Here is a 16365-nt window from a genome sequence, read left to right on the forward strand (position 1 = left end):
ATGCTTTGGATAGAAAAAAGAAATTGATAAATAAATGATAGATAAGTGTTAGATAAACTCTAAAGAACGGGATACACTATTAGGTCTTATTTTGGTGTATCTCTGGATCAAATCTTACTAATACTCGATTATACGTCCAAACGTCTATCAAACAACCAACCCATTGATTACACGACCCCTGTCAGGAAGTCCTAATTGTGCAAGGAAACAATTTCTGATATTTTATAATAAAGAAATAGGATCTATGTATGTCTGCCTGTGTGTCTATCTGTTTATGTAAACTGATATGGTTCTCCTTTACAGGGTAGCTTTTCATCGGTTCTGGCAATATTTTTAACTATTTATGGGAGGGTAAAACACTTACCCAAGAGAAATCGAAAAATATCCCCCCTCCCCCAGTTCACTATATTTCATACAAAATTATTTTTGTAGCAAAGCAATTCTATAAGCCTGTCCATCCGTAACGGTGAGCTGTACTTACTTTAGCATCTGTGTAGTTGTCTTCTTTGCCAGAGAAAAAATAATGATGTCCTCCAAGCTCAAAATGTTTCGGTCCTGAAAAGAAAAGAAAAATACATTATACCAATATTAAAGTAAAACAATAGATGGGGGTCGGGGTTAAATTTCCCCATCCCAATGACCTTGTGCCGACTCTCAATTGGGTCTTATCTGTATATACATCTATACTATAGATCTGTTAGACCAGTTAATGGCTATTAATATTGATTTGGGTATCTCCAGGAAGGAGGGGTACATCGGACTAAAAATTACAAGGTCCCCAAACTTTTATAAATATTATATCTTATTCGTGGGCTTAAAAAACATGGAGATTTTAGCTAAATTTTGATTTGATAATTTTTTTACCAATAGTTATGATCTATGCGGTGTTTACTTTCATTGGTCGGTCATAGACTTTTTCCTTAAGAGTCCTTAGTAACGGATAGGTTAGCTTCTATGCTATATGATTAAGATAATAAATGTGAGTTTATTTATATAAAAATCATATTTACATATTTAATATTTTATGCTTTTCAATTAATATTTGGTGTATTTACCTAATAAAAATGTAAATAAATATGATTTTATAACCAAATTTGTATAATATTACACAACATACATTTTTGACATACCATTATATATTACTTTCTGGAAATAATTATAATTATAAGAAGAAATAGTAAAATGATAGCATTAGTTTATTAATCTGTATGGGGCTATGTACATATCTATCCTTGTTAAATTTAGAAATAACAATTCATGGCTTTGTGTTATTTTTGTTTTAAAAATGATAAATTAAGTCTGGCATCCCACCGTGGGCAATAAAAAGAGGGGGGGGGGGCAGGGGGAGCATCGCACCGGGGGCAATATTAAAGACATCATACGGTTGAAAGATAAAATTTTATAATGGCTTTTATCATGAAACTAATCACTTTAATCAGAACCAGTGGTCCAACGTTACAATTCTTTTTTGTTTAATTCTCTCATGTGTGTGTGTGTGTGTGTGTGTGTGTCTCAACCATGACACTTTGGTTGAGCTTGGACTTCCGAATTAGCGGGAAGTTCACGAGATCAGTTGGCGAACATACAAAACCCCCAATACCAGGAACCATCAAGTTTCAACAGCAGGTTTGAATATAGATTTATTGATGAAATTATTTCAAAGACCTGAAATTACAAGATCAATTAATAAACAGAATAAAATATTATTCGTTATCTTAAAACTTTGAGCACTAAAAAAATCTTTTTTTTTCTTATGGTTAAAGAATCTTTGGAAACTTTGGCTTTAAAGGAAAATTATTTGGTTTAATAAATCATTGTTAAATGCAACAATAAGGCACATAAAATTACTAAAACATATATTAATCATAATTAAGTTTCATGCTTAGCTGGCTAAAGCCTTTTTAAAACTACATATAATCGTCCTATACACCATACTTCTTGATAAAAATAACAAATTCTACCTGAAGCTCTTATGGTTTCAAATCCCTGATATACTAGGGTAGTTCACACTCAATGAGACCAATGATAGGCCCAATTTTGTTCTCCGAAATCTTCACACTCTCATATCTCATTCAAAAGTGGAAAACGTGGGCGCATATAAACAATCCATGCTGCGTCACATTATGAAGGGAAAGCCATTAAAAGACGACATTTGCACTTCGTTTTTGGATTAATGATAAGGAATTAACTTTGCACTTGATAAACACAAAGCTTCCTCGAAAAGAGGTTAAGACACACCCCCCGTTTGAAAGTCAAATTAACTTCCTTAACGAGATTCAAGGTTTTTTTGCGCTGAGCACTAGCAACATTTCTCACTAAACTCAACTCACCATAATCACATGAGAATGGCCACATCCCGAAAACGTGACAATTTTGCTCCTAACTAAATGAAACCCCGTGAAATGCATACACAATATTATACTCCTCACTAGGACTCATAATACCTCACATTTTAGGATAGAAGGATGGGGATTGGTTTGTACCATACAACATTCCATGCACATGACAATCACAAGATCACATACACAAATCCTAAAATGGATAATCCTATTAATCATGATGTTGTAAATATAACAACTTATACTAAATAATAATCATTTCATAATCAATAGGTAATAAATCATTATAAATAAATCAATAAGTACCTACGAAATCAGGTCGAAATGTAAACAATAATGGTAAAATAAAACGAAATAAATCTTAGACAAGAAAATTAAGATTTATAGGTACTTAAAACTAAATTTGTTAAGCATCAAAAAGAGTAGTAAGAAAAATTTTTCAAAATCCTTGGGCAGAAAGTTTTTCAAACCTAATGAATAAGAACTGTAATATCTTAATCAACAATAAAACTTTTTAATACTTAAGAATAGCAAAATCATAATATTTTCATTAGAATTTTCATCGGAATTATAAAAAAAATACCAATTTTTCTTTGTAAAAAAATATGAGACTTTAAATATGAATTTTCAATCATTCCTTGATCTGAATAAAAATGTTTACTTGATTGAAATTCATATATAATTTTTAAAAAAATCTGCTAAAAAAATACTTGATTTTTTCTTAGAATAAATATCGAATCACGCAACCTCGACACATTTATTCCTTTTTGTTAAACTTTTCAGGTAAGTTTTAAAATGAATTGTACTTTTGAAAAGAAACCAAACTCAACAAAATTAAACTTGAGCATATGAAATAGAATAAAAATTAGTCGCATTTCATTTGATTCTTATTTTAGGCATAAAAATAGGCATATGAAAATGTAGCTTTTTACTAAAAAAATGTTCTTAGTTCTCATAAAATAAGAATCAATTATTAATCATAATTTTTTTAATAACCGCTTTTATTTCAATATCTGCGATAAAAATGAAGGAAAGGTTAATTTAAAATATGCATAGTTTATCTTAAATTAATTCTGTGATATTCATATAAATAATAATCAATATTTTAATAATATCATACATCGTGCTCATTATTATAAATGCTTATCTCATAGAAAATAGAGTTTACATTTTTAAACATGAACGAAAATATATGTACCTAGGAAAATAATTGCTATAAATACTTCTCAAGGTTTAAAATTGTCTGAAGTCGCTAGGTACATATATTACTACGAATCTCTGCTCTCGGAATGAAGAAAAATCTTTACGCGTGGATTATTAGGAATCCTTGCCTCCGGAGTGAAAGAAAAAACTTTATTTGCTTACAAATTAAAACAAATATCTTGATTTTTTGCGATAATCTTTTTAAAATAATAATAAGAAATATTTTAAACATTATCATAATAATTTTACATGTTGTGTTCTTTACTTTAATGCATTATCTCATACGAGAATCTGAGAAATAACATTTTTTAAGCAACCGTGAACCATGAAAAAAAATACCTCGAAAAATAATTCTTAAAATCTATTTTTCTCAATCTAAAAAAATCTGCAAAATCATTTGGTAGTTAATACACACAGACTTTTGCTTTTCAAAATCATACTTAAAGAAACAAAATCTTTTAAAATCTGCTTTAAAAGTCTAAACAATTTTGTAGAATTTTTGTGCTTAAATCTGAACAATAAAATTAGTTGAATAATGAATACTTATTCTTTGCAGAACCTTTTTAGGTTCCCTTCACAAGCTTAATATATAACTTGTAATATTTTTTCTTTAAAGATCATTTTCACATAAATAGTTTATGTTGTAGATTAGATATGTGTGGTTTGATATTTTTCAATGACTTTCTGGCGGCAACACCCGCCATATTGCAGGCCCTTTACCCTGTGTCGGGCGGCCAGCTTGGCAGCAGCCAGGTCGATTCTTGATTCATGACAGCACCAGGGCAAGTAATAAAAGTGTGACTGTCATAAAACTTAGAATCATCTACCGGCTTTTGTCCGGCCGGAACCGAAACTCCCGTCGGCTCTTGTCCGGCCAGAACCGAATTTCTTATTGGCTCTTGCCCAGCTGGAACCAAAACTCTGATCGGCTCTTGTCCAGCCGGAACCGAAACTCCCGTCGGCTCTTGTCTGGCTGGAACCGAATCATTCAGCGGCTCAATACCCGCCGTAACAATATTCTCAACGGCTACAGTATCGTTACCAATATCATCAGGAATAACTGCAGCACAACTAACATCAACTGCAGAAATAACAGGTTTCTCAATAACAGCATCACAAGCAGAACCAACAGGTTCATCATTAACAGCTACGGCAGACCCAACCTGTTCATTATCAACAGCTACGGCAGTACCAACCGGCTCATTATCAACAGCTACGGCAGTACCAACCGGTTCATTATCAACAGCTACAGCAGTACCAACCGGCTCATTATCAACAGCTACGGCAGTACCAACCGGCTCATTATCAACAGCTACGGCAGTACCAACCGGCTCATTATCAACAGCTACGGCAGTACCAACCGGTTCATTATCAACAGCTACAGCAGTACCAACCGGCTCATTATCAACAGCTACGGCAGTACCAACCGGCTCATTATCAACAGCTACGGCAGCTTTATATGCAGATTTCTGCTGACCAGCTCCATAGTCAGCACTTGTACAGATAAAACCACTACCAAAAATGGTTCGCCACAACATAGACTGGCCCACTTTCTGGTAGGTTGATGGAAACACGTCAGGATGTGTATTTCCAATGATGATATCTAAGCCTCCACTGATATATGTAAATCTTTCTGGCGGCATCTTAAATATTTTGGCGGCGGTTTCCGGATGGACCGAGCGCATCTCGTTGCCACCTCCGAGGTTAGGCATAACAGCTGCCTCAAATTCTCTCAAGTTACCATCCCTGTCCTTCAGATAGAACACCACATTGCGGCAGGATGATTCTCTACCGTCAGCAACAGAAATGTTTGTATATCTGCCGGTAGATTTCAGCTTCAACTTGTGGGACATCTTCTCAGATATAAGTGGTAGACTCGAACCCGAATCAAACATGACGGCGGCATGGCAGGCGCCGCCGCCAGGTGCTACAACTGGAACTATTTGCAGCAGGAAGGTACATGTGCTAGGCTCAGAACTTGATTTGTAGACTGTATTCACACTAGCACTAGCCTCATGCAACATACGACTATGATAACCGTCGCAATTATTGGTGCCACAGACACCAAGCTTATCCGATTTATTACAATTGTCAGCAGCATGACCATCACACAAGCAGAGTTCACACAACTTATTCTGCTGGACAACTTTTTTTCGGTCAACAACATCCATCTTCTTAAATGTGGGACAACGGAAAATAGGATGTTTATCCTCGCAATTTTCAACAGGACATGCACTGTTCCACTTGGAAACCTTGTCCTTTCCAGCCTTTCCATTCTCATTGTCACTGCGGCCAGACACTTGCGCGGCGGCAGCTCTATCACGATTTCTCTTGCCGGCGCCATTGTCATAGGACATATCACCGGCCAACATGGCACCCCTGGTCCTCTCCAGCAGTTCTACAATCTTCTGGATGTTTGGTTGGTTCATGCTACCTAGCTCCATCATAATTTTGTCTCTCAAATTTTCAGGGCACTTGTCTTTAAAAATATGAATAAGAGTTAGGTGATTGTAATCCTTAGCTGCAGAACCAACGATGGCTTCTACCTCCTGCATCATGCTCTTGAAGGTAGCAATTGCGCTAACCACGTCCACAGGTTTATCCACAGGTTTCATCTTGTTCAACTTAGTTAAAATCCTCATGAACCGGCGAGTGTTTGATAAAAACATCTGATCAAGAAACGCCCATTGTTCATTATGATCTCTAATCGCTGACACTTGCTTGCGTAGTTCCGGGTTGGTTATCACCTTCTCCATACACAACATCAGACTTAACCTCTGGTCAGCAAATCCATAACCAGAACATAGATCTTTAAAGACCTGTTTAAAGTTTGGGTAATCCGTGTCAGTACCGTCGAACGACGGCAACAAACTGTTGTCCCAGCGCCCATACTGCGGGTTGGAACTCCGAATATCCACGGCAGACATACTTCTGGAGAGAATGGCAGGTGTCCCACTCTCATCCAAATTAGATGAACGACGTTCCATCTCTCTAAGCCTTCGGTACATATCACGTACTTCTTGGCGCAACTCCATGGAAATTTTAAGCACTCCCATGTCCATCTTCACCTTCTCAATGACGTCGAGGTTCCTGGCGACAGTGCTTGACCTCGCGTCGTCTGAATCATTGTCAAGCCAGTACAGAATTTTTGTACACTGCTCCAACGACGCATAAACTTTATCTGCAACAGTTTTCTGCTCACTAGCTTCATCCAAATCACGCTTGAACTCGCGCAGCTCACTAGTATCCACGGCAGGTTTTAGACTTTTTATTAGGTCAGATTGGTCCTTGACCTCACTAAAAATGTCACGAATTGATTTTAAATTCACATTTTCACATGAACTAAAACTTTGGCAGGCTTTTAGATTTTCATAAAACACTTTTATCTGTTCGTCAAACACCTCTAGCCTTTCATTGCCAATAGCGATAGCTCGCTCAATTTTCTGCTTTTTAGTGAGCACCATATTGATTCACTAGGTAATTATTTCACAGAAAAATTGTCAATGTTTTTTTTCATCAATACACTATATGCTATTGATTTATTGAAGAATGCTAACGCCTATTCTTCAGAACCATTTGAAATTGCTTGTGCAGCGCCTTCAACCATCATTCATTTGAAATTCGCTTGTGCAGCTCCATCAAACTTTGAGGCTTTGAAATTGCTTGTGCAGCTCCTCCAAACTTCAACACTTTGAAATTGCTTGTGCAGCTCTTTCTTTTTTGCATCAATAATCTAGATGCTATTGATCTCTTGATGAATGCTAACGCCTATTCATCAGATACTTTGAAATTTGCTAATGCCTAAACTTCAGTCCTTTGAAATTGTCTCAACCATGACACTTTGGTTGAGCTTGGACTTCCGAATTAGCGGGAAGTTCACGAGATCAGTTGGCGAACATACAAAACCCCCAATACCAGGAACCATCAAGTTTCAACAGCAGGTTTGAATATAGATTTATTGATGAAATTATTTCAAAGACCTGAAATTACAAGATCAATTAATAAACAGAATAAAATATTATTCGTTATCTTAAAACTTTGAGCACTAAAAAAATCTTTTTTTTTTCTTATGGTTAAAGAATCTTTGGAAACTTTGGCTTTAAAGGAAAATTATTTGGTTTAATAAATCATTGTTAAATGCAACAATAAGGCACATAAAATTACTAAAACATATATTAATCATAATTAAGTTTCATGCTTAGCTGGCTAAAGCCTTTTTAAAACTACATATAATCGTCCTATACACCATACTTCTTGATAAAAATAACAAATTCTACCTGAAGCTCTTATGGTTTCAAATCCCTGATATACTAGGGTAGTTCACACTCAATGAGACCAATGATAGGCCCAATTTTGTTCTCCGAAATCTTCACACTCTCATATCTCATTCAAAAGTGGAAAACGTGGGCGCATATAAACAATCCATGCTGCGTCACATTATGAAGGGAAAGCCATTAAAAGACGACATTTGCACTTCGTTTTTGGATTAATGATAAGGAATTAACTTTGCACTTGATAAACACAAAGCTTCCTCGAAAAGAGGTTAAGACAGTGTGAGTGTGGTTTCAATGTGATTAAACATAATTCGCTTGGTGTTCATTGAAAACACCATACAACCCTTCTTTTAAAAAAAAGCTAAGAAAGTATTACATAAGATCCTGATACTTTCAAATTAAATACCTAGTTAAGCATTAGCCCTACCCCCTTACTTTTTAAATAAATTGAAAAGAGGTAGGGGAGGGTTAGTTTTTTGTTGCTTAATTATCACTTTAGGTCAGGTTATGCTATTTCAGGTCCTAGGTAGCCCAGCAGAATTATTTTAATATGTAAAAAATTTAAAATCAATTCTTTTTTTTTGTACTGTTATAAAATGAATTTTGACAAGTTTGCATTGATGTGTTGGCAGCAAGCTATTTGTACAAAGAATTAATTCAAGTGTGTCTCAACAGCATCTCTCTCTCTCAGGGAGAGAGGGGACATTGGGCTGTTTATTACACTAGTCCCCAAAGTTTCATAACGTTTTTTTAAAGGTTGGCTTAACATCTTTAGGGACCTTTTTGCATTTTTATTGGTTGATTGATTTAGTTGAATGTCCAAACGTTTCAACCACTAACTATAATCTACAGAAGGGATTTCGTTTATCATCATTGGGGGTGTACATTCATTTATCGGTCATTGTCTTATCCCTTTAGATCCCTGTCTCTCTCTACACATATGTATAATCATAATTATCAAATAATTAATCAACATTTTTAATTAATTTTTGTCCCACAATTAAGCCACTGTAGCCATCATAAAAAGTAGAACAATGTCTATCTGTTCGTCTGTCAGCGTCTGTTTGCGTAAGATCTCGCAAACAACAAGGTTTTAGGCTATTTTCTGTGGTGGTGGGGTTGGATTCCCCCCCCCCCCCCCATTAAAACAATCATTGTTGTCTACATGGGGTTGAATTTTTAATTGGTGGTCTGCCTCTCCTGTTTAATCCAATTTCTCTATTTTCATTCAAATCAACCTTTTTGTATAGAGATATACTTCTTAAGCTCTTTTACGCATAAGATCATAAAAATGATAAATCTATCATTAAATTCAAATAAAAAATGTTACTTATAGTATACTCAAAAGTACCATATGGTTCTTTTTAAGTATCTTATAGATAAAAGTACGCAATAAACAAATTTTTGCAACAACAATTGCAAAAATAAATCTGTTATATTACATTTTATAATTAAAACTTAAAAAGAAGGGAAACATTTTAAAATTGTTTCCTGCAATTGTTTTAATTTGTTAGAGGAATTATAATTATATTTATAACAAAGAAACCAAGAGTTTATAATTGTATAATAAATGTTTAATTTAAACAACATTTGGTATTATTGCCTTGGATTAAAAAGACTCATTCAGAAATTACTTCAAACATTAAGGTCTCGAAATACTTTAATAGTTATTTCTCGCATCGCATTATAAACGGCTTTCCGCGGATATAGAATGTAAATTATAAGATTAAAACCAGTTTTATATCCCCGAGGTGCCGAAGGCACGGGCTAAAAAAACTGGTTTTAATCTTATGATTGTACATTTTTATATTCGTAGAAAGCTGGATATAATACATTGCTAGACATAGTTGTTTCGTATGGATAAGAACCAGTTGCTATCTACCGGTTTCGAATGAATACGAGAAATATATTTAATTTTACGTCTTCTATTTATATTTATACTACGTTTTAAATGATATAAAATCTAAAGAAATATCTTTTTGTCCATCTATAAAAACTACATTCTTATTTTGTATAAAAAAAAACTAGAATGTAGAAGCATAAAAATGCGCGCTATCAGCAAATGTTTTGATTGTATTGTTTGGAACTGTGTTGACGTCAGTGTCCTTATACCAGGGATCTCAAGGGATAAGACAATGGACAACTATACATCCCCAGTGATTGAAGCTATTGGTTGAAAAGGTTTGACATTGCGTGTAAGATCCAACCAATAAAGCTGTAGTATAAGCACCCAAAGTTTTAAGCCAGCTAATAGAGAGCATTTTTATTAAACTTTTGGTTCCTTAATAATATCAAGTCCAATGACCCCTCCTTGCCTAATCCGCTCGTATTACAAAAACAAATATAAAAATCTACACATTAGATAAATACAATTAGATTGTGTATTGACCAGAGCTGGATCTTTAAATCATTTCAATGGTGCGCCAAAACGGGGTGCGCCGGTTTTCAGCTAATCACAGCGCGGCATTTCGTAAAATGCTGTGCTCTCATTGGTGGAAAGTTGGCTCACCCCGATTTGGCGCACCATTGAAATGATTTAAAGATCCAGCTCTGGGCTATGCAGCCGCAGCCATCAGAAATTCTTTAGAAGCAGCTGAGCTGCCTTTAATATACGCAGTACTAAAGTTTTACAAGCCCTGCAATAAATGCCAATAATAAGATGTTTCAATATTCCGTTTTAAAAGCTATTTTCGTTATTTTAATCAGGTTAGAATTGTTCTATCGATTTCAAACTTTGCATGGTAATTCTTATAACAATTAGATACGATAAATTTGTTATGTTATGATTATCACATTTATCTGATTTTCAGGCCTTCTCTTTTATGGATGTTGTCATCCTTGATTTATCTACTTATTTTCATTCCAATAATTCATTTCACGGCCATTGATTGGTTAATGAAAGTAACTAAATGATTTTTTTAAAATTTTACAGCCCATCTTATATTTAATGCTTGTTATACCACAAAAGATTTAATACAGTTTAATATAAAAAACAATTAAAATAAAACATTAGCTTAATATTTCCTCAAACTAAGGAAAACAATTGTTTTATTGAAATCATTAAATCAGATATTTATTAGTTGCTTTTTTTAATTACAAAAAGATAGCTGTGTTAATTGCGTTTATATCATTAAAAGAAAATCCCTATTGGTATCCAGATTTGTATATTGTAAGTAAAATGTTTCATATGACCTCAAATCAAAGTGGTCATGGTTGACTTAATGTCGAAATATTGATGTTTCAATGACATAATATTTACCGAATGTCCCACAAAAAAATGATGCCTTTCTTCAAATAATATTCTTTCGCTTCAAGTGAATAGCGAGCACTAAAACCAACTTCTTTGTTTATAAATATATTAAAATTAGGTTCTGTAAGCCTAAACCCCTTGGGAAGCCATAATCATAACCTAACTTACAAACACACGAAAAAATTAACCCCTTAATTTTAGATTTATTTTAAAGTAAGGCATTTTTGCGTTCGATTATGGACTTTGAGGAAAACGCGCAATTAAAAAAAAAACTTACTCTGGGCACATTTCTCCGGTACAGGGAGGGAAAGCAGCCTTCCTGATGTATCCTCTGTCGTGGCCTCTGGTCGTTGTGTAGTAAGATCCATTGGGACACAGAATGCAACGCCAAGCGCCACGCACAGACTCAGAAACTTCAGCATTTTACCTAAACAGAAAATTTGTATAATTTTCTGCAGATTTTTTTGGGTTCACCCTGAATGTACTTCTTGAGCACTGGAACGACACCATGGAAACTGTCCCAATTTTGTATAACTTTTGCGGAACATGTTCCAGTTACGTCATATTTTTCTTTCCCAAAAAAGAGAAGGGGGGAAGAAAATCTCTTCAAAAGAGATGGGGAAAACCCCCTTTTCTCCCATCTCTTTTTTCTTCCCCCCTTCCCTTTTTTTTCTTTCCCTCTTCCCTTTTTTGGGAAAGAAAAATATGACGTAACTGGAACATGTTCCGCAAAAGTTATACAAAATTGGGACAGTTTCCATGGTGTCACTGGAACACTCCCCTATATTTGGAATAAATTAAAAATAAGGGGAGGAGGAGAAATAGTTTTTCGTTTGTTTGTTTAGGGCGGGTTAGGTAAACCCCCTCCGGGCTAGGGCTTCCCGCAGGGGTAGACATTAGAAAAAATGCCACATTATTATATATTTTAATTTTTTTCTAAAATAGAGTTGGGATTCAGTTCTCAACAGTCACATTTAGGGAAAGCACCGCCCATTTTACCTATTTTCTATCCAAAAAAATCAAAGTCATAGAATGGAAAAAAGTATTAATAGTTAAGATCAAGGGCTGAACTTTAAAGGGATAGAACAATGGACAATAAACTAATGCACCCAAAAAATTCATTAAATAAAAAGACACTCTATGTAGGTTAAAAATATTGGCGGTAAAGTTTGGACAAACCAATCCTGGTATTCTTACAGACTAGCTTAACTTAACCAAATAAAAATATAAAAAAATAAATGCTAACCCCAACTTATAATAACAGATATTTACTATTTCCTTATAAAAAAAATCATATTAGAAGAACCCACGAACTGTAGTCTAAAGTAAATTTGATAGTAGCTACGTTATTAAATAATGTGCTGATAAAGTCTTTATAAGAAATACGTGAATTTAGTTGGAAATTCTAAACATCTTTATGTGACATACATAAACGGTAACACCCTAAACTTTAACTGTTAAATAATTTACAGTACTCAAAATAAATTTTTTTCGTCGATCAAAGAACAATCAACCACATTTGAGAAATGAAAATATTTAAAAAGTCTCAAAACAGCCAATTATTTTTTTCTTTCTTCCTTAATCTGCATTAAGTTATAACATTATGTAATTTTTTATACAAAGTAGTAAGGTTTTATTGTGTGTTAAAATATCGCTTTCTACTGACTTACTTCAGAGAAGCATAGACATAGAGATGTTTATTACTTATTTTATCAGTTTTAGGTAATTTTAATTCCCTTTTTTCTCTCCCCTCAAATATAGAGACTATAGAGGCTAATGGCGAAGCTTAAAGTAATCCTTAAATACAACTTTTTATTCATTTTTTCCAGGACTGACCAATATGTGCTGTAAATTATACAGAGGTGGATCTTTAAATCATTTTAGTGGTGAGTCAGATCGGGGTGAGCCGAATTTTAACCAATCACAGCGCGGCATTTCATAAAATGCTGTGCTCTCATTGGTGGAAAGTTGGCTCACCCCGATCTGGCTCACCACTAAAATGATTTAAAGATCCAGCTCAGGTAACCAAAGTTTAACAATACAAAAATTGGGTACTGATTGGCGGGTTCAAACATTTTAACCAATAACTTTAGTCTAAAGAGGAATAAATTTTGTTTGTCATTAATTCATCGTCTATTTGTCTTATCCCTTAAGATCCCTGTAATGTCCAAAACTTACTGTACTTACGCAAGAATACTCAGGGAATAAAGGGATAAGACAATGGCCGATAATTTGTTGTACATCCCTAATGATGATGTACAAAATTCCCCCTTCTGTAGATCAAAATTAGTGGTTGAAGCGTGAACCTAGTATTAGTGTCGGACTGATTATGACGTAAGAAAAAAGATTAGAGGCCACTATAAATTTTACCATTGGTCAATAATGGCCTCTCATTGGCTAATTTTTTTTCTTACGTCATAATCAGTCCGACACTAATACTAGGTTCTTGAAGCGTTTGGACACTCAACTTAATGAACCAATTGATCAAAATTCTATAAAAGTCATTAAAGTTGTTGAGCCAAAAAAAGAAAACGGTATTATAAAACTTTGGGGACCAGTGAAATAAACAACCCAATGTCCCCATCCTCCCTGACTTATGCATGAATACTAAGGATGATAATTTGTATGCACAGTTTGTTGAACCAGATAGAAATAAACTTTTATATTTACACATTCAAGCCAGGGTAGTATTCATAAAATATCTATCAAATATATATTTAAAGATTATTTAGGCTGATGGAGTATTTATAAAAGATCTGTAAAATATACAATTACAGGTTTAAGCTGGTGGAGTATTCCTAAAATATCTGTATAATACATATTTACAGATTTGGGTTAGGGGAGTATTCATAAAACATCTATCAAATAATGATAATATCTTCATAACTTTTTCCACTTAAAAAAAATGTTTAAAACTTCCTTGGATCTATAGAACAACTGAGCCGATTAAGATCTCAAATTTATGAAAGCTTCACAAAGATCCTGGTAGGGTTTAGGCTGATTTATTTTAAATAAGTCTTTGGGTGGATGTAACCTATTTTTTCCCCTTCCTTCCTCTTTCACATACAGTGCCACTAGATTCAGGGGGCAAAGTTGCTTGTAATATAAAAAGATGTTTTTTAAAGAATATGGGTTGAAGTAGAGAAGTTGGCACATTTAGAACATTTTTCTGTGTCCATAATATCTAATGGTTTGTGCTCAATTACACAGAACGAAATGTGACAACAACAGAAAAAGACCTGAGGTAGATTCTTAAAAAAAAATTGCCCCACTTATCACTTAGTGGGACAAAATTGTTTTCGTTAAAAATCCACCAAAATCACATTAAAAATCTACAAAAATTAAACAAAATCATTAAAGGGTTATGAACATAAGATTTTATCTAAATTTTGTAGATTTTTTATGTGATTTTGGAGGATTTTTCACGAAAACAATTTTGCTCTACTAAGCGATTAGTGGGGCAAATGGTTTTAAGAATCCACCTCTGGTAGGAATCTTGAGGGGTAATAATGAACAATAAATATATCCTAATTATGATTAACAATGTTACCCCGTATGTAGAATCAAATTATGAAAAGGAAAAGTTTAAATCAACCAATGATAACAAGTTTTAAGTCGTCAAATAAGAGTAATTGTTTATAAAAACTTTCGTATACCAGTATGATTTATTGTCAAATGCCCTTATTTTCCTGATAACTTATTTTCCTGATCAAGACTGAATATTTAAGAATGATAGGTTCGAAAATTTTTACAAAAAAAATTCAATGACATTTAGAAAATTAGGAAAAATCTGGTATCCTGATGGAGTTCCAGTAAATGTCATTTCTCGTGGTCATGCGTCATTTTGGAATTGTGACGCAAATTTCAGATCCCAGATTTCGCGATCTGAGCAAAATTTATCTTTATATTATAGCAAATCAAATAATCTTGCAAGCATCGCTTTTATCTTATAGAGAAAAATAGTAAATCAAATAGCGAAAACTAAGATCTGAAATTTGCGTCACCCTTTCAACATGACACATGACCGCAACGACCAAGAGAAATGGCATTTTCTGGGACTCCATCGGTATCCTACTGAATTAGAATTCATAAAATGTTCAAATAATAGCACTTATCTTTAAGGTTGCATGAAAGTAAGGAAGGGGGGGGGGGTAGGTGATACTTTGGTTTATGGACAATAAAAAATGGTCAGACAATAATGAAAATTTTATTTACTAAAAAATAGCTAATTTTCTATTCTATCTATACCCCACTTAATTATTAAAACTTATAAAGTATGTCATACAAAGAAAATACTTAATCCTATTTTTTAGTTTAAACATTTTCTTTTTTGTATCAACACCCGTAAAAACCATGACATCTATATTTTGAAACAAATAAAGGAACCAGTCTTGGAAATTATTTCTTTATGTAAAAACATCAATTATGTAATTATCAAACAGAAAGAAAATATAAAAAATAAGACAAAAAAAATAATATTTATAATCACTTATAGATAATAATTATTATTGTTGTTTATATATAAAGATCACTTTATCAGCACATTATTATTATTTTATATTTCCTTTTCTATATTCAATATGTTACAGCGTTGTTGTGTTAATATAATAGTTGCGTATATATAACTCCTACTCACCCTCAATATGTACGCAGGTTTCGCGTCAGGGTTGTTAGTAGGGACTGTGGCCCGCGCCCCCGGAGCAACCTTTTATATCAACACCAACCAACAACAGCTGTTCAAGATCAAAGTCATCTCTTTTGTTGTTGCCTTCTCTCCTCTATCCCCCTACTCAACAGCACAACATCTCCCCCCTCTCTCCCTACCACCCTTAAACAACAGCTCAACATCTTCACCCCCTCTCCCCCTACACCCCTCAATAACAGCACAACATCCTCCCCCTCTCCTAATCTCACCTCTCAACAACAGCACAACATCTTCCCCCACCCCTGAACAACAGCACAACATCTTCCCCCCTCCCCAACATCTCTTACCCTTTCTCTAGAGATTTAGTTGTTGTTGTTACCACAACATACTGAGGATCTTAAGAAATCCTTCCCCTTTTAATCTATAATTATTAATTACCCCTACAACATCTTTGCATCTTATTACCCCTTACCCTCCCTAACCCCTACCCCAAGTGGTATAGATAGATATGAACAGCAATTGCTTTCGAAAGCGTCACATTTTCTTCTACGTACATAAAATATCTTTTCCCTAAATGTTATTTATCTTGTCTCCAAGATGGTCCTAGAAATGGAGCGAAGCTTTCCTACATATAGGGCCATTCCGTCCGTCAAT

At 34.2% G+C, this 16365-nt stretch overlaps 1 protein-coding gene across 1 annotated transcript in view; it reads right to left on the minus strand.

Moving 5' to 3' along the window:
• The window catches only part of slf (C-type lectin domain-containing protein slf), a 19506-nt gene extending 3696 nt beyond the window's left edge, over positions 1 to 15810 (minus strand). Inside the window, exons 1-3 of the mRNA XM_080151403.1 lie at positions 15703 to 15810; positions 11344 to 11493; positions 482 to 555 (exon numbers count right to left, since the gene is read on the minus strand). Coding sequence (XP_080007529.1) covers positions 482 to 555; positions 11344 to 11488 — 219 coding nt within the window. The 5' untranslated portion in view covers positions 11489 to 11493; positions 15703 to 15810. The remainder of the gene's footprint in view (positions 1 to 481; positions 556 to 11343; positions 11494 to 15702) is intronic.
• Positions 15811 to 16365: the final 555 nt, after the last annotated feature.

The sequence above is a fragment of the Acartia tonsa genome, chromosome 2 (genome assembly GCF_053477335.1).
Source record: "Acartia tonsa isolate MP-2025a chromosome 2, ASM5347733v1, whole genome shotgun sequence".
NCBI lineage: Eukaryota > Metazoa > Arthropoda > Copepoda > Calanoida > Acartiidae > Acartia > Acartia tonsa.